Below are 19,203 nucleotides of genomic sequence, written 5' to 3' on the forward strand. Positions count from 1 at the left end.
TATATATATAAATATATCATAGTCAATATTTGCACAAGGCTTTCTTTATTTGTTTCACCTCTAATGCACTTTCACATCTTGTTTTCATGAATGAGTGAGTAATAATGCATCCTTCTTAGAATGTGCTGGTGCTTGTTTTAACACTGTCAGCTGGAGACTGCTCCCCATCACAGAGTAAAAACTGCATCATCCTCGGTGTTATTATTCAGACAGGAAGCTCCTGCCAATCAGGTTCACCTCCACAGGAAAATGGTCGCTGACAGCCAAGGCCTGGGAGAGGCAACAGTGGGAAACATCAAAATTGGTCTAATATAAACATTACAACATAATCAGACAAGAAGCGGTGTGCACCCAGGACAAGTCATCACCTCATAGCATGTCTACCATACAGAAAAGAACAACCAGACACACTCACATTCACACCAAATATCAGTTTAGAGTTGTCAATTCCACTATCACCCAAATGCATGTTTTTGGACTGTGGGAGGAAGTATTAAGGGAGTTCCCATGCAGATACTGGGAGAACATGCAAATTCCACACAGAAAAGCCTGTAGCACCATAGGTTCAAACACAGTTCCGTCTTGCTGTGCATGTTTGCTATATTACATATTATTGGAATTAACAGTAGAATCCCAGCAGCTGGACAACTGCAATTTTTGTATCCAGTGATAGTGACGCTACTACCTTTGTAGTATATGCATTTATTACTTGGACCTATTGCTACTGTTTGTGCCATAAGGAGAACCTTTAGGCTATTACTAAGCTCCTGCTAGAATTCTAGGTTTACATTTTGACACGTATTTGCCAATTATTTGCCAAAATATATCATTCTTTAAATCAAAACGAAAAACAAACCATGTACATTAATGTGAATATTGGTGCAAACGGGCCCTTTAAGGATTGTTGTGACCTCAAATAATGGGCAATGTGTAATTAAAGATGGTGTTTTGATTTGTTGTGTTTACCAAACTGTGGATGAGGTTCAAGTCCATCATGTAGTCGTAGACTGCAGCGCTGTGAGGTACCACTCCACCCATCATGTCAGCGGTGACCACGATCCTGCAGAAAGGAGTCGTGGTTTGAAGCCTCTGTTACTGTGGATGAGCGTGAGTGATTCTTAATGTGCGCACCTGTCATATGGACAAATCGTGTGTGTCACCGTAGTGTCTTCATCATCAGTTATCAGCCAGTGGAAACTCTTGTCGGTGAAGAGGCGGATCTGCTGCCACTCAGAACGCGTCACATAGTTACAGCCCGCGTTGAAGTCACCCAGCAGCAGGATGTCCTGTTGGACAAGTGCAATGGTTGAGTTTGTCCCATTCCCAGGACATGTTGTCTGAGTTCCATGGATTGTGATTTATTTTGGGTGGCATGTAAAAAAAGAAGTTCACATTGGTCTTCCAGCGGTGGCGGACATCAACTACCACATCATAGAGAGCATCTATTTCCTTCACAGCGCTGTTTGGAGAGGTGTGCTGGGGAATCAAGACAAAGTTCTCCACAGCTAGAAAACAAATTATGGAGGATGAAATAAATGGAGCAATTGAATTTATATAAATTAGACTGCATCAAAATGTTTAAATATTTAGGGCAAACTATCCATTTGGCCCTAGATTTGGAAGCCAAAAAGTACATGATTTTTGATCAGATAAACATTTCTCAAAACATTTATATTACATTTACATTTTAGGTATTTAGCAGATGCATTTTCAGAAGCAACTGAGGCACAATCAAGCCATCATGAAATTGAGACCATTGAAAATAAAATATTAACTTACAGTCCTATACTACCTTGTACAAACACACCTACCAACTAACAGTACAGAGCTATGGAAAGGGAGTGATGAGGGACATAAACAGGGCGAAGGAAAGACAAGGTGAAGAGAGATAGGAGGAGAAAGATACCGGTAAGTGCTGTTAGGAGAGTAGGTGCTCTCGGAAGAGCTTTGTCTTCGAGAGCTTTTTGAAGAAAGGGAGGATTGCCCCTGCTCTGACAGAGCTTGGGAGGTCGTCCCCCCATTGAGGAACAAGGTATGAAAACCATCCATGCCTAATGTGGGCTGCTACATGTAACCAGTGGTGCTCTATCAGCAGTGGGGTCATGTGGGCCTACTTTGGTTGGTCGAAAACCAGATGTGCCACATTAGTCCAGACCATCTTAGGCAGATTCACTACACACATTGGGACGTCCTTTAGAAGGGCATTACAGTAGTCAATGTGGAAGATCAGCATAGCTCGTAGTAGCAGCTGGGTGGCATGCTGGTTAGGAATGGAGGGATTTTTCTGATCTTGAATAAGGTGAAGCGGACTGAGGCTACATGATCAAAAAAAGTCAGTTGATCATTAATCATGACTCCAACATTTCAAACACCCTTGGTAGAAGCAAAGAGACAACTGCCCAATGTAGCGATGAATGGATTGGGTGGCTGAGAAAACCGAGATCTATGGAAGGTTCAGTTGGAGATCCTGCATCGATGCAGATATGAAACTAAGGGTCCATGAGGGTGAAACAACAGGCACATCTGAGTGTCATCTGCTTAGCAGTAATATGAAAAACCATGTAAGCGGATGATTGGCCCCAGCAAGGTCGGTTTATGGCAAAGGACAGCAGCCCCAGCACCAATCCATGGGGGACCGCAGTGGAGAGCTGAAGGAACCAAAAGCTGACCTTACCGTGACACCCTGACTGAATACCCAGTTAGATCAGATTCAGTACCCTGCTGATTCTGGACTGACATCATCGGTATCTATTATTGTCTGTGTTAGGGGTCACAATTTTACAATAAATCCTTCCTCACCACCCTGTTCAAATGTAAATAAATGACTTTTTGGTTGTAGTGCCTGCCCCCTATCACAGGGGTCGTCAACCCAGTCCAACAAGACCCACATTCTGGCAAGATTTTCTGTCATCCCAGGTCATCCCAGCTTTCATGCAGAATCCCAACGTCCTTTGTGAAAGTGGTTGTTTGCCTAGTTGGACTTGAAACCTGGCTGGAATGTGGGTTGATCACACTACCCTACGCTTTTCCAGTTTTCCTTCTTCCAGGACACAAAGCTATATGTTAATTCCTTGCCTGACTATCTCCCATGATAACTGAACAGGTCCTCAGCAAAGGATACATGAGTTTGATTTTTTGTAATAGCAGTGTTGTAATCCATGAAAAAAAACCAACCCAAAAACCAAATTGTGGGATTGTCATGACATGTTGACTTGTCTATGCATGAAACAGCAAACAGTCTGTTTAGTTCAATAATCTTTCACTAAATAGGAGACCACGGGATGTAGAGTGTACCTGTGTGTTTGGAGGAGAACATGACCACGAAGGGCTCTCTGTTGAAGGTGTCCGTCCCACAGGGCTCGCAGCCATCATCATAGGTGTAGTTTTTAGCCACAGACACTGTGTCTTCCCTGGAGAGAGAAGGCACCCCTGAATATATACTCGATATTTTCTATGAGTTTAGAATTTATTTCAAGCATATACTGTATATTACATTAGATAATAAGACAGATCTTCAAGACTCAAAATCCTTAGTGCCAAGAAATGCTGGTTTGAAGGATTAAGCACAACTTTCCTTTATGATATAAAATGTTTTCATTTTCTCATGTGAGATCTTCCGATTCAGACTTGTTGACACCCTTGCATCATACAGTTTTAATATCTTGAGGGGCAAGACATTAAGAAAAGTGATTCATGCATTTTTTATTTTGCATTTCCAGCTTTGCTTGTTAAATAAATGCGGTTTTCAGTCTACATTTCAAGCAGAGACTAGAATGTAATGATCACAAACACCAGCCATTCAATACATAAGCATTCGAATGAATAAGGGAAAAAACAAACTTTTTCCCCCTCGCTTACAGTATCCAGAGTGGAGGGTAAGATTATTTTTTTCTGTTATTTTCTACATTCATAGAGACAAAGTGTTCAGCATCCAAAAATGATTTTTACTAACAATAATTTGTAATTAAAATGAATTTGATTGTGTATACCTGTAGAGGAAAAGATATCTCTCCTTGTAGCTGCTGCGACCCAGAGGTTCACTGACGATGAAACTGTATCTGAACGGAGGAGAACCTCTGCAGGAAGCACACAAATGGATGGAAGCATCATTAAAATATGCATATATGGTGTGCAGCATTATGAGTTACTCAGCATATCACTCATGTCAAAACATTTTGGATGCAATGACATGTGTGTTTAAACTGCATGTGCACTTCTGTGTGTCGGTAGGCTTACTTGTTGATGTGCTCCATGAGTTTTTTAGTTGCTGACAGATCACTGTCTCTGACCTCTTGGATCAGAATGATGTCATAGCGGTGGACAATCTGCAATAGAAACATCAAAACCGGAGTGTTGTTTTGGATCCAAGTCAGTTCCCATTCCAACTCATGCCAAACATTGCATCCATACGTTTGCAGCGTAGTGGCCAAATCTAATACGCACCGCTGATGAGGTAAAAAGTAAAAGTAAAAAGTAGCTCACAGAATTTTAATGGTTGCATGAATATTTGATGCTTTAGCCATTACACTAAGCCGAACTATTGTTAGAGTATAGTCTATCCGTGCAGTTACAGACTATATTGGAAAAAGACGCATTTACAGACCTTGCTGATGATATTCATGAGAGTCACGTTGGAGGCTTTTGTGTCTCCAAATGTCCTGATGTTGAAGGCGCCCAGCAGCAAAGAGTGTGAAATCTGCAGCAGGGCCACAAACAGACCCAAGACACATGCTACACGCATCCTGAATCAGAGAAGACAGATTTCAGAATAAGTTAAAGTGTCGGTGTATTTTTGCTTTCTAAAAAAATACAGACAGATTAGGGAACTTATGCATGTCACGAAACCTTGGGATCCTCTTTTAGTCTCATTGTGGGTTTGCAAAACAAATGCAACACCTGTGTCATCTGGACGCGTGACTGCTGTCACCTGTTCCCTACTTTTATCTGGCTAAATGCGAAACCCTCTGTTGTCCTGCTATGGTTTTAGATGCAGGATTAATGTCAATGCTAATTTACATTAATAGAACTTTCTTTACCTAGACTTTTAACAGTTTTTACATGTACAGACCAAACTTACACTTTACATTTTATTTTTATTTTACAAAGTCAAAGGTGCATGTCTACCTGCTCATGGGGCAGAATGAATACCAGGGCTGAAGAGGAAGGAGAGGAGTTCCGTTAAGAGCGCAGCACAGAGGCTGCTTTGTGTGAAAGCCCCTCGGGAGCCAGAGACATCTGAGCAGACTCACTGACGTGTCTCTTCAGGTTACTATTTACCTGAAAATGCATGTGATGGGATCCACGTAGGGAGGAGTTAAAGAGGAGGGAAGGGTTAAAAAAACAACATTTAACAATTTTATTGGCAAATTAGATTTTTTGATTATTTTCCATTTTATTGTGTGATCTTGATTCACTGCTGCTTGTACTATCGTCCATGTGTGTCTAGACCATAGATGAAGCTTATATTTACGCACAACATTTGCTGTGGCAATGAGAAGGCAACAGATGGAATTACAAGATGATAAAGAGTTGAATTAACATTGTATCTGCTTGAAAGTTGTTGTCCCCCCCCCCCCCCCCCCCCCCCCCCCCCCCCCCCCCCAGCTGATTCTGTAATAAATGATTTATCTAATTGGCTTTGGTATTCCTAGGAAACAGAACAGCAGGCTCTGACATGGAGTCACACAGGAATGCCAGATGTGACCAGTTCCATGCATCTACTAGCCAATAATCTGTTAATGTGCAACATGAGAACTTCTGTCAGGCATCACACTGGCAAAAAGTAAGTGGGGACATAGTTCAGTGCCAACAGCATAGTGCCACAAATACACCAGAATAGTTTAGGAAATACATTAACAGTGCCATGACAAGCCTTCACCAATTCCAGCTTAAAAGCTACTGAAACCTGTTGCACAAGTTATTGAGAACCAAACAGATGCTCCTATCTTCCCTGCTCTTGAGGCTTAAATGTTGTTATTCAGGTCACACGAGAGGCTTTTCAAATACAGTCCTAAACCTGAACATAGATCAGCCATGTATTCAATGAATAACATTAAGTTTTATGCTGTATGTTTGTGCTTGTGCTTGTGTGTGTGTGTGTGTGTGTGTGTGTGTGTGTGTGTGTGTGTGTGTGTGTGTGTGTGTGTGTGTGTGTGTGTGAGAGAGAGAGAGAGAGAGAGAGAGAATCATTCATTCACATAAGCATAGTGAGACAGTCTCAGGAATGAGGGGAAAAAAGCCAAATAACCCAGTAATATTAGACAGACTTTGGGTAAAGTACTATTGATTGAAACAACAAAAAAACGTTAGAGCAGTAAAACCCATTTGTGCAATTCAAGAAGTGATTAAAGTTACAAATGTTTTTTTCATGACAGAATGTCTTTATTATCTAAAGGCTAAAATGGTTAAATTCTGTAAAACAAACAGGAAATCTATGGGAGGAAGTGTAAAGAAGAAGAGGTTTGAAAACTGAAAATATTCAAAATAATCTAAGAGTGCTTAATGTGTGCATTATTGTTTTCCATATTTTGCTTTATTTTTCAGTATTACATTGTTTTTCTCATCAAATGGTGGGAAAGTGCCTTGCTGAAAAGGGTTTACTGTTGAGGATGACATGCCTTGATATTTTGCAGATGATTAGTTTCCACTTTCAAGAAGAAAAAAACTATTTGCCAACCACCAACGCTACAATAATAATTTGCAATAATCGGAGCGCACGGAAGTGTCGTAACACCTTCTTTTTACGACACCGGTTCATCAGGTTACGGTAGGGTCATACAAACAGGAAGTAAACATCCAGCCGTGAATTAGCGAAGTAAGGGAATCTCCGGCTAAGGTAGCATCCTGTGCAGATTTTGGCACAGTAATGAAACGGTCTTGTGAATTACAGAAGACTGTTTCTTCATGATGCTGTGTCCAGTGTAGTAGGAATAACAAATCATACCACTGGACGTCATTCTTTTTCACATTTCCTTCGTTCTGGCTGTAGAAACAAGGTACCTGACCATAGCCATTACCCTAGCATAGCCGTGGTTATCGTGGAAATGTTTTACTTCTAAGTAGTTGCTTACTATTTAACAATATGTTCTGTCATAATTTTTTGATAATAGGGATGCTGTTTAAGTGTTGTGCTTTGGCTTTCTGGGTGAAACTTTATTTTGTTGACTGATACCTGGATTTAAGAAGCACCGCATTTCTGCTCACGCACACGCTTTTGACGATGCAATGTTTTGTTGTTGAGTTTGGTCGTTTTCTGCGTTTCACAACATAGACAATATCCAAGGTAGTTTTCTCTGTCAACTGGACTGGGTTTCAGTTCTGAACTGAAGAAGCCTTCTGGATAGAAGGCGAAACGTCTTCAAGAGAAGAAACCCAGTCCAGTTGACAGAGAAAACTACCTTGGATACAATGACCTGGATGACTGAGAATTTACACAGACAACATAGACAATAGAAATGTATAAATCCGCGTGTTGATGGTATTAAATTCTATGCAGGCTTGACCGTGTCGAGTGACTGACACTGTTGTGAGCCTCATCAGTACTGGTCAAGTGTTAAAGTTCAACCCCATGAATCAAAGAAATGCAGTTGCATATAAATGTTTTATAAATTTACTACATTCACATTTCGTTTCATTATTGAATACCCAGGTTAACATTTAAATTCAATTTAGGACAACTACTTCAGACGTCTCCAAGCAGATTTATACAACGTTTCTTCGGCGGTGGGCTGTGATGTGGGTCAAACACAACCTCTATATGCAGAACACCCTGGTATTTCTGGTTGACTTATTGTGGCATGCTTAATCATACTTTAAATAATAAAACAGATTGTATATAAGAAGAACCAATTTATACCATCCAAGTTTAAGATTATTCATTATTGGAGAACATGAGTCCAAAATACGTTTGACATTAGTATCTCTAGTTGAATTCAAGTTGGGATAATACAAAGTGGCACAAGTCCTTTTTATCAGGTATCAATAGGTACACATACAACCCTTTAGTGGTATTGTGATGGCTATTCACATTATCTGTCTGAAGTTTCATGATTGATGAAGTCAGGAGCTCTACTCTCTTCCCACTGTGTTGAACAAATACCATTATGTTATATTAGAATTGACTAGATGTTGTATAATATTTTAATATCAAAACTTGTGATTCAAATCCATTTATTAGGATGCATATGCAAAGCCGCTTTATTTTATGCTGTCCTCTTAAGGTGTGAATGAGTGACGTGGTGCCTCCCACGGCTCTCAGTGAAGTCCAGCTCCGCTTCCTCTGCCATAATGACATAGAGAATGTGAAGTTACTCTGCAGTGACTGGTTCCCCATCGAGTAAGTACCATGTTGCATACTGTATTATAATCGAAAAAGTTGGCTTCTTTAGTTTTGTTGCCTTTAAAGTGTCATAGTTTGGGAGCTACTGTCATCTCTTATCCAGATTGTTTAATGAGTCCACTTTAAAGTCATGTGCACGTGTGTGTGTGTGGGTGTGGGTGTGAGTGTGTGTGTGTGTGTGTGTGTGAGAGTGATAAATGGTCAGTTCATAGGGTAGTTATATAAAGTACTAAAGTAGTAACCATGTGAAACTATCAATAATTCTCAAACAATTAAATGGTCAAGGTGTCAAAACTAAAATAGAAATGTCTATATCTTAAATAACATCATAACCTTGTCAATGTTAAGAGCCTAATCTGCCTGATCTGTTCTGGCTTACTGCAGGTATCCGGACTCATGGTATCAGGACATCACCTCCAACAAGAAATTCTTCTCCCTCGCTGCCACGTTCAGAGGCAAGATAGTGGGAATGATTGTGGCCGAAATCAAAGGCCGGACCAAAGTACATAAAGAGGTATAAAGCTCAGTCTGCTTACGTCAAAAGTTTAAAGCTTTATGTTATACAGCAAAGGGAAGAATGTGATGCTGATTTACATGACATAAAATAAATCGCTGGTGAAAGGATCTGCTCTAAATCACTGATGGTACACAGCTGAATTTAGCAGTGATTTAATTACTTATTATTAGTGATTTATAGTATTCACATGTGCTATATCAGGTATATAGCAGAAATATTTTTCAGTAATTTTGCAAAATTTTTTTCTTGACCATAGATTATTTAATAAAGCATCTGTATTTTCTATTCACAAAAAAATGACGTTTTCATCTATTTAAATATATTCAGTAATTTATTTTTTAACTACTTCTACAAGTTAATATTTTTTTATTGGTCTCATTTGGTGAAATCTTTATTTTAGTGGGACAAAAAGTTTTTTCAACAGAATGCCTCATATCTCAGAAGTTGAAAGTAACAGAAAAGTGGTCAAAAGTATACAAATCATGATTTCTGTCTTATTTCTTGTTTAGGATGGAGACATTCTCGCCTCCAGTTTTCCTGTGGACACGCAGGTAGCCTATATCCTCAGCCTGGGAGTAGTCAAAGAGTTCAGGAAACATGGCATAGGTACTGCTGCCAGCAGCACACACGCGCATCTGTTTGACTCCTTTCAGATTATATATTGAATATCAGTTATGTAAACACAGATTTGCTCTTTAGAACAATAGATTCATCTCTTCTTATTCTTATAAACAGGCTATTATTGTGCTAAAAAAAACTTGCTCTTAATGATGACTGCCAGAATCATTGCAGAGTAAATCATCTTTTTAATACAGTCTATTTGAGAGTGGGACTCGAGGGATTGCTGGGTGAGGCGGCAGGTTATGGACTATCATTCTGGTCAGAGAATCAAGGCGCTTCTGAAGGAAGGTGTGGACAAGTCTCACTGGGTTTTATGTATTTTATTCCAAGCTGAGATCGGGTAGGAAGCTTCAGCATTACGGCTTACAGAGATGATGAACTTATAGCTTCTCCCGTGGGAGGGAATCGCAGTGTCACAGGGCTTCAGCCGGTGGGGCTTTCGTACACAGTCAGATCTCTAGGTGTCTCTGGTAAATTACAAAGCTTCATAATGTGAATCAGGTATGGAATCACTGTGTGGTGTCCCACCTTCAGGCTCCCTACTGCTGGACAGTTTGAAGGAGCACATATCAACAACAGCTCAGGACCATTGTAAGGCCATCTACCTACATGTCCTCACCACCAACAATACTGCCATCCACTTCTACGAAAGCAGAGACTTTAGGCAGCACCACTACCTTCCATACTACTACTCCATACGCGGTGTTCTTAAAGACGGATTCACATATGTGCTCTACATCAACGGGGGTCATCCACCCTGGACAATATTATATCCTTTTATATCAATTGTTTGTTTTAGGATTCAAGATGGCAGACACAGTACATGGATATTGATGCTAATGATAGTATGAGGCATCCCTTCAAGAGTACCAATACGTTGCTTCGTGATTCATCTTGATCAAGTTGTGTTTGTTGACCCTTACCACTGAGTAAAATTGTGCAGGTGGATTTATGTTTTACATGCATTTGATCCCATTTAATGTTTAAATTAATTAGCTTGAACCAAGATTTTAATCCTAATAGCTCGAATCCAAAATGCAGCCCAAAAGGTAAGAGTGTTTAGTAGGAGTTTCATACAGTTTTGTTTTGCAGCACACTATGTTTTAATTACAAACTATAACTGAGAACTACGGTAGATAGTCAATAATTAATACTTTACGGCTGCCATCAAAAACACTCGATCCTTGCTTCATCGTGTTAAAAAACAATTTTCCAGCATTATCCCCTTTGCCTTAACTTTTTGTTGCACTGATTATATCCAGCACATTGGTTCCACTATAGCCAGCCTGAGCCCCTGCTCCCTCCCTCAGAGGTTGTACCGTCAAGCCCAGTCCCTGCTGCGCTCTCTGCTGCCCTGGTCCAATATTGCGTCTAAGACGGGCATACAGTACAGCCGAACAATGTGATGCGACTCATAGGGGGGTGAGAGCTGCCACAACGCCAGCATTTATTATTTCTTTTAATCCTTCAGTGTTATTTATTGCTGTGTTTGCATTTTTCCAACAGGAGGAATGTCTTCCCTCGTACACGCTGACATGTAGAGCTACAGTCCTTGTTTCACCCAGCTCAGTCTCGGGGAATCCAGCTGCTGGTTGAGCCTTCAGGCATTTGAACAATGTTCCAGATTCACTTCAGGTCTGACTCAAGATTCAGGTCTGCTTCTGCAGTTCTGGACCTCACATGTTGCCATTTTGGACAGAGATAAAACCGGGGGTATTTGTCAAATTATCTAGTTTGTGCACTATTCCAGATCCAGAAAAAGAAATCAGTTTCATAGTTACTTTAGATAACACTGAATGTCAGTGTTGCCAACAGACCTTGTCTCTGTTAACCACACCGACTGCAGACACACTGACAACACAGTACCGGTAGATTGAAGTTTTACTCGTGTATTTTGTTTCATTCTGTCTTATCACTGTTACAGAGACTGTATACTGTTTGTATATTATATATACTAAGTTAATATATACACTTCTTTAAATATAGTCTGTTGTATGCTGTCCATTGATGAAAATAGTTCATCCCCTCTTCTTTTAGCTGTACTATAAAATCAGATGACAGTTACTTTTCCTAAAGAGAGTTAAAAACCATCTGGCATCACCCCTGATCTGCCTGTTCTAAGGCTCCTTTGACATAGTGTGTTAAAACTCCACCGTTCCATCAGATCCAAGTATTTTTTTAAAGTGTTGCATGGCAAGAGCTTATGTCTGTGCCCAGTAAAGCTGAGTGCAACTTGAGTGTTTGAGCTGCCAGGCGGTGGGCTGCAGGAAAAGCTCCTATCATATTGAATTTTGGCTGTGCCCTGTAGTCCACAGTAAGCAAACCATGCAACCCATTCTATATAAAAGCATTGTAACAGGCCCAGGACAGAATGCATATGTGAGCAAATTATGTGGGACAGAGTAAAGTTTAGACTTGATTGTTTTAAATGAATATCCTAAACATCTATGGAATTTCTTGGCATTTTGCTGAAAGTTAGCCCAGAATTTGGAACGTTATTTTAATTTGGGCTACAATAATATGCCCCTGTGAAAGTTTAACACGACTATGGCATGACCCATCTTAATTCTTTTCAGATGTTTTTAAAGAGAATTGAGGATATAGGTGCTACTAGATTTGTACTAACACTCCGGCTGATGCTCAGAAGTGTTTTATTTGCATGTCCAGCAGAGATGCGTGATCCTACTTAGCATATAGAATGAAATATAAACATGCCCCCGGATCATGCACACTCACGCAGTGGTGTGTGATTGTCTATATGCCGACCTTAGAATCCAGCAAGGGGCCATGTTGGTTAGATCTGTCAATAGAAGATACCGTAAATTCCACACTATAGAGTGCCCCTGACTATAAGCTGCACCCCCAAATTTAATAAAATTTCAGAAGAATTCCACATATAAGCCGCACCTGGCTATAAGCTGCAGGTGGCCACTTTGAAACAGGAAATCTTTATGGTACACAGAAAGATCATTTAAAATTTTTAATTACTAAACATTGCAGTGACACAAGTGTAAAATTACATTATTTAATTACACAGTAACACGTCGGTTAAAAAAATAACGAGCCTACCGGCTGTTGATCAATAGTCTTTATTTTAAAAGCTGCATCATAAGCATTTATTTGTGTGTTGTCTATGGCGAGGGTGTGTACATGAAGTGCAAAAAGACTGTTCAAAACACAATTAAAATAGCATCTTTCTCGGCACTTTACTGTATCTCTTCAACCTGTGTGTCTTGCTGACGCGCTGCTCGAGCGCCCTCTGGTGGCTGCTCGGCCGTAAATATTCAAATACAGAAAACTTAAGTTATCCCAGTGGGGCAATTGAAGAATTCATAAAAATCCTTAAGCCGCAGGGGCCAAGGCATTGGAAAATTAGCATCTTATAGCATGGAATTCACGGCACATTTAGTTAGATGTGCTGGCTAAACATCTCTTGTGGTTGTCTGATTGCATTCAGTTGCACTAAAAGATTAAATTAAAAATCTGCATTTATTGTGACAGTGAGGGTCTTTATCAGCTTACCAGCCCCTCGTGAGTTGTTCATATGTCGAATGCAATAGGAATATCTTTTTTCACTGATCGTAGGGTCTCCGCTGTATGACAGTTTACTAACGTGTGTTTTACATCTCAAATATGTTGTCACAACCCAGAGCCTTTTTCATTCCTGACATTGTAGTTGCATTTGTATTTGAGAGACTTGAGTAGAATAAGAAAAAGTCTATAGTTGCAAGAATTGTCAGTCTATATCAAAGCAGCCGAAGCATAAATAGGTTGGGATGCACTGTATAATATAAAACAGAATGCCGTGTGTCCAAAGGCAGAATATAATCAGTATGTTTAGATTCACTGTTTTAGTAAATGTGTGTCACATGTTTATGAGATTAGTGGAATTTTGACTCAATTCTGTTTTTATTCCTTTTTCCCCACAATGTTCAAAGGCACATTTCAGAGCCATAAGTTGCTGTTCATGCACATCCATCACAGCTGTGGCAGGGATCCACCTTGCTATTTCCTTTACAAACTGCAGATTGTCTTAAAGGTTGATTCAGCAACAGGTTTTTGTTGAATCTTCCAATTTGTGATTATTCTTGTTTGATTTTTAAAAGGCTTTGTTTTTGCTGTTGATGGAATATGCGGTAACGGTGTTGCTAAATAGCGAGAGAGACAAAATAAAATAAAATGACCTCCACAATGTTATAATTGTGATCTGTTGTATATGTATGACACTGAGCCAGTTTTTCCAAAACAGTAAAAATGGGCCATCTGAAGTTGTATTGAACACTGTTTTACTAGCAACATCTTTTAAAATGTCTACAGGATCATGTTTATCACTCCTGCAACCTTTTAATAAATTTCAGTTGCTATAATCACAGCGGTGGAATGTTTTTTTCATTGTTGGTTTATATTTTATCCGTCTGTCTACCTGCCTACAACGCCTTTGATCACCTTTATTGGTCGTTCACCTTTGACGCTCCAGACATTTGACCTCATTTGTTTGGAGCCGTAAATGAGAGGCCTACACGTGCATTTTGGGAAAGTGCCCAGAGGTGATTCTTATTAATGACAAACAGCCATCACATTGAATGTTTGTTTATCTTTCTCTTTAAACTGCTCAGCTATTACATCAAATTCATTGGGATCATCACAGTACCAAAATAAGAATGCAGTGATGTACTAATTAAATTGGTATAAAAATGTGTAGGAGCATTAAAATATTTGTACATATACATGTTTTACATATTTTCATTCTCAGCTGCAGCTGATGCAGCACGAATGGGGGTCCATGATGCTGGCTCATTTTCAGCATAATGAGGGCTGTTGGAGGACAGACTGGATCATCTCAGAGGACAGTTTCGGATGGAGTCTGGTTCTTCTGGATCTCCAATAGGTGTCATTTCTTCACCTGCGTCCTTGGGGTTGTGGTTGATCCATTCCTGCCAGAGACATGCAAACGCAACCATAGTATTGACAGAAGAGCATGGTCTTCATTAAAGAAGAAAGCTGCTGCTGCCAATCTTTCAGGATCCTCCTAGGGCCTTCATTTAAGACATCATTCATTGCGTTATCTAAAGAATGGCCATTTATTTATTTTAAATCTTATATTTGAACATTTTTTTTTGGCAAGATTAAGTTCAGAATATCAATCAATCAATCAATCAATCAATCAATCTTTATTTATATAGTGTCTTATACAATCAAAATTGTTTCAAGGCGCTTTCCAGAATCCCAGGGCCTGACCCCAGACAAGCAACAGTGGCAAGGAAAAACTCCCCTTTAACAGGAAGAAACCTTGAGCAGGACCAGGCTCATGTAGGGGGACCCTCCTGCTGATGGCCGGCTGGGTAAAGAGAGAGGAGAAGGGGGAGGACAGGTAGAGGATAGGATAGGTAGGAGAGGAGAGGGGTAGAGGAGAGAAGTAGAGTGGAAGGGAGGTAGAGGAGAGGAAAAGGAGAAGGAGGGGGAGAGGAGAGGAGAGGAGAGGAGAGGAGAGGAGAGGAGAGGAGAGGAGAGGAGAGGGAGAGGGAGAGGGAGAGGGAGAGGGAGAGGGAGAGGGAGAGGGAGAGGGAGAGGAGAGGCACAGAGCACAGAAACACACACAAAAAATATGAAGCACAATCACTTCAGCAGGGCCGGAGGTCATTATGCAGCTCTGAGGGGAAAAGGAGAAGGAGGGGGAGAGGAGAGGAGAGGAGAGGAGAGGAGAGGAGAGGAGAGGAGAGGAGAGGAGAGGAGAGAAGAGGGAGAGGGAGAGGGAGAGGGAGAGGGAGAGGGAGAGGGAGAGGAGAGGCACAGAGCACAGAAACACACACAAAAAATATGATGCACAATCACTTCAGCGGGGCCGGAGGTCATTATGCAGCTCTGAGGGCGGCGATACCTGTAAATAAATAGAGGGGAGGGGCGGGGGGGGGGGGGGGGGGGGGGGGGGGGGGGGGGGGGGGGGGAGCAGAAAAACTACACAAGAATCAGCATAACTAGTCTGCTTGATGAGGAGAGGAAAGGAGAGGAAAGGAGAGGAAACCATGACCCAGTGGAGTGACAGAGGCCTGTCAGGTGATCATGTTTCTGGACCCCGGCAGCCTTGGCCTATAACAGCATAACTAAGATGTGACCTAACGATTAGACGACCCCCTAAGTATGATAATTTGTCGGTCTATGATAGAAACTGGAACTACTGAATTAGTAACAATAAGCTTTTTCAAAGAGGTAGGTTTTGAGTCTGATCTTAAAAGTAGCGATGGAGTCAGCCTCCCGTACCTGGACAGGGAGATGGTTCCATAGCAGGGGGGCCTGGTAGCTAAATGCTCGGCCCCCCATTCTACTCCTGGAAACTCTGGGAACCACAAGTAGACCAGCATTCTGAGAGCGGAGCGGTCTATTGGGCTGGTAAGGTATCACTAGCTCCTCCAGGTAGGATGGAGCTAGGCCTCTGAGGACCTTGTAGGTCAAAAGAAGGGTTTTAAAAATTATTCTAAATTTAACGGGCAGCCAATGAAGCGACGCCAGTACAGGAGTAATGTGATCTCTTTTGTCAATACCTGTCAGAACTCTAGCTGCAGCATTTTGGATCAACTGGAGGCTTCTTAAAGAGTTGTTTGGACACCCTGATAATAAGGAGTTACAGTAGTCCAGCCTGGAAGTAACAAATGCATGGACTAACTTTTCAGCATCATGCCGCGTCAGCAGTTTCCTGATCTTTGTGATGTTCCTCAAGTGAAAAAAGGCACTTCTAGAGACTAATTTAATGTGTGAGTTGAAGGAGAGATTTTGATTAAAAGTTACTCCTAGATTCCTCACAGAGAGACTAGATGTTAATGAGATACCATCTAGAGTGATCATGTGATCTAATCTATCCCTGAGAGGTTCAGGACCAAACACCATGACCTCAGTTTTTCCTGAGTTAAGGAGGAGGAAATTTGAAGACATCCAGGACTTTATGTCTTTAAGACAGGTCTGGAGCTTCACTAACTTCTCTGTCTCCTCGGGTTTCATGGATAAATAGAGCTGAGTGTCATCAGCATAACAATGAAAATTTATCCCATGCTGCCGAATAATGTTCCCTAAGGGAAGCATGTACAATGTGAAGAGGATTGGTCCGAGTACAGAATCTTGAGGAACTCCATGGCTAACCCTACTGTATGAGGAGGGAACACCATGGACATGGGCAAACTGGTATCTATCAGATAAGTATGATCTAAACCAGTCTAGTGCTGTCCCTTTAATCCCAATCACATGTTCCAGTCTCTGTAACAGGATGCTGTGATCAACTGTATCAAAAGCAGCACTGAGGTCCAGCAGAACCAGCATAGAGACCAGTCCATGATCGGAAGCTATGAGAAGATCAATAGAATAGAATAGAATGCTCTATCAACACAGCTTTTGATTACACTGGGGAAGAATTTGAAAAAAACATTCTGGGTTAGATTTTTATGCTGAATTAAACTAAAATTGGCATGCTGATTCCAAAATTGCAGTCAATTTCTTTTTTCTAGCACATCAAGTTTTTTTCTCCACAGCTTCCCCTCCAGATAAGCCACTGGTTAGCTTTAGTAAGACTTGCCAGCTGATTACAACTGGACTCAGAGTGTGGTGAGAGGTGTGCTGCTCCCAATAGGTCAGTACTGTCAAAGTCCTATAGGGGATGCTTTGAACTACCTATAGGGGATCCTATAGGTCAAAAACCTCATGTGATAAAGAAAAACTGAGATAAATTCTTCACCCAAAATTAGTTAAAAACAGTTGTCAGGCATAACTCAACAAAAATTGTGTTCCCCAGTGTTATTAAAGGCTGGTTCTTGGAAATTAATTCTTCTGTTAAGTTTCCCTGTGTTCGAGTTGGCTTAATCTGATGAGTATTTGTACTCACGTTGACACTGGCGTACCAGGATCTGGTTTTGCTGGGCGGTGAATTCTGGTGGGATTCCAGATGTTCCTTGTACTGGTCCGATTGTTTGAACCTCAGTGCACACTGACTGCACTGAGTCTCCATGTAAAGCTCTTGTATAACGTTCTCATAACGCCTGGGGGTGGGAAATGATACCATTAAACACTGGGATCATCAAAAATGTGACTTTCAAACTTAAGTGTCCACATTTAACTCACCGCTTCATCTTTGTCTTTGAAAAGTCCTGGAGGTCAGGGGCCTCCTCCTCTGACTGGATTGCTAGAGAGTAATAAATATTGGAAATCAATGGGTCTGAGAAAGTTTCACAAGTTTGGGTTAATTTAATGAAACATTGAGAACATAAAGGTTGATGTTAAGGTGGATATTGTTTGTACAACAGCACCTGCACTTGGGGTCCAGGTGCTGTTGCTGTGTGGGGCTTTGATGACACCGGCAGACAAAAGATATGCCAGCAGGTCATCAATGCTCTTCTGGCTGAGCCTTTTCTCCGGAGCGGGGACCTCTGGGAGTTTGATGACGCCGCTGTTCAAAAGTTTGGACAAGAGGTCATCAACATCCAACCGCGGGGCTGCGGAGACGCAAGCACAAGTCAATTACAAATGCTAATTTGCTATGACAGTATTCATGAAGGCAGAGGAGCGTACGCTGGTGTCCGGCAGGCACGTTCCAGGTGGGATGCTGGACTGGCACCTTGGGTCTCCTCGTGTCCACCTGATGGAGAAATTCCAGTTAGTTTGGGATGACTGACGAGCATATCAATGCTTAACAAGCTGCTCACCGGCTGTCTCGGGGTGATCTTGGGGAACAGGGGGTGGTTAAGGTGGCACGGTGCATACTCGTATGAATGCAGTTGGTGCACATTTGGTGGCTGTCTGCGGGACATCTGAGGAGCCATGTGGAAATAGTTTGGAGGGTCAGGTGGAGTGTGGAGCCAGCCCATTCCACCACTCACTGGTGGGTAGTGCATGTGGCCGCGAGGGCCCTCAAACCTTCTCCGGTCCACTACAAAACTCTGCTGAGGGGCTCTCCACTCATTTTCCTCCCAGTACAGTCTCTCTCTGCGTAGTTTTTTCATGTGCTCATCTTCCTCATAATTGTGGACACGTTTCCTTCTCCTGGAGTCATTCATGAGGCCCCCCCGAGGATGACTCCTTGCTGAAGTGTACTGATAATTCATCCTGTCTAAAGTGACGTGAAGAAAGTAAATCAAAGGAAGATGAATCAGTCAAAGTTTATTTATATAACACTTTGCAAAAACCAAAAAAGTGACCCAAAGTACATTACAAGACAAGACATATGTGGACAAAACCCCAAACAATGAAAAGCACAGTGAACGTGTGCAACGCTGCGGGGTAATTACAGTAAGTATATAAATAAATAAAATAAGTAAAATTATCATTTTAATTATTATTCATTAAAGGAATAAAAAAGATATCTTGATACAAAGATGATTCTCAGAATAATAGAAGATGGAATGAGTCAATTAAAAGTCAATTTAAATAGATGCATCTTGTTTTAATTTATATAGGTCATAATCAGTGGTGGTGCAGATGTGGGGGGGGGGGGGGGGGGTAAATTGCTTCAACAATCTGAGATCAAAGCGAGCAAATGAAGGCTCAGCCTACTTTATATGGAGTGCACATATGCCAACTCTTGCAAATCTAGTAATGCTGCACTCTTTTGCTAACTTTGAGCAGATTACAGTAACTTTAAGCAGAGGGCTAAGAATCGTCCTTTTCCTGCTTTAAAATATCACACACTGCCCTTAAAGTTTCAAGCTGATGTTTTGGATTTTGCAACACAGTAAACATAGTAAATAAG

At 41.2% G+C, this 19,203-nt stretch overlaps 3 protein-coding genes across 7 annotated transcripts; 1 reads left to right on the plus strand and 2 right to left on the minus strand.

The window, feature by feature from the left end:
* Positions 1-22: 22 nt before the first annotated feature.
* On the minus strand, positions 23-5,285 carry dnase1 (deoxyribonuclease I). Its single transcript, XM_003964387.3, has 9 exons — positions 5,125-5,285; positions 4,604-4,742; positions 4,237-4,325; positions 3,990-4,076; positions 3,295-3,410; positions 1,393-1,505; positions 1,132-1,286; positions 967-1,060; positions 23-270 (listed from the first exon to the last, which is right to left on the minus strand). The coding sequence occupies exons 1-9, from the start codon at positions 5,130-5,132 to the stop codon at positions 202-204; spliced, it is 870 nt and encodes a 289-aa protein (XP_003964436.2). The 5' UTR covers positions 5,133-5,285; the 3' UTR covers positions 23-201.
* A 1,502-nt stretch (positions 5,286-6,787) lies between these two features.
* Positions 6,788-13,845, plus strand: naa60 (N-alpha-acetyltransferase 60, NatF catalytic subunit). Of its 4 annotated transcripts, none has more exons than XM_029836615.1 (8): positions 6,788-6,995; positions 7,672-7,771; positions 8,220-8,335; positions 8,723-8,852; positions 9,365-9,461; positions 10,011-10,245; positions 10,726-10,898; positions 10,983-13,845. In XM_029836615.1, exons 3-7 carry the CDS (start codon positions 8,226-8,228, stop codon positions 10,880-10,882), a joined length of 729 nt encoding a protein of 242 aa, XP_029692475.1. In that variant the 5' UTR covers positions 6,788-6,995; positions 7,672-7,771; positions 8,220-8,225; the 3' UTR covers positions 10,883-10,898; positions 10,983-13,845. The 4 variants fall into 4 exon arrangements, with proteins under 4 accessions (XP_029692475.1, XP_029692474.1, XP_003964394.1 ...); XM_029836614.1 differs by having other exon boundaries at positions 7,672-7,734; XM_003964345.3 differs by lacking the exon at positions 7,672-7,771.
* Positions 13,846-14,053: 208 nt separating this feature from the next.
* LOC115249904 (uncharacterized) lies at positions 14,054-18,560 on the minus strand. Of its 2 annotated transcripts, XM_029836471.1 has the most exons (7): positions 18,372-18,560; positions 18,161-18,265; positions 18,027-18,093; positions 17,765-17,950; positions 17,580-17,640; positions 17,344-17,497; positions 14,056-14,410 (listed from the first exon to the last, which is right to left on the minus strand). In XM_029836471.1, the coding sequence occupies exons 2-7, from the start codon at positions 18,263-18,265 to the stop codon at positions 14,312-14,314; spliced, it is 672 nt and encodes a 223-aa protein (XP_029692331.1). In that variant the 5' UTR covers positions 18,372-18,560; the 3' UTR covers positions 14,056-14,311. The 2 variants fall into 2 exon arrangements, with proteins under 2 accessions (XP_029692330.1, XP_029692331.1); XM_029836470.1 differs by having other exon boundaries at positions 14,054-14,410; positions 18,161-18,560.
* Between the last annotated feature and the right edge of the window lie 643 nt (positions 18,561-19,203).

This window comes from Takifugu rubripes, chromosome 5 (assembly GCF_901000725.2).
Source record: "Takifugu rubripes chromosome 5, fTakRub1.2, whole genome shotgun sequence".
Taxonomy (NCBI): Eukaryota; Metazoa; Chordata; class Actinopteri; order Tetraodontiformes; family Tetraodontidae; genus Takifugu; species Takifugu rubripes.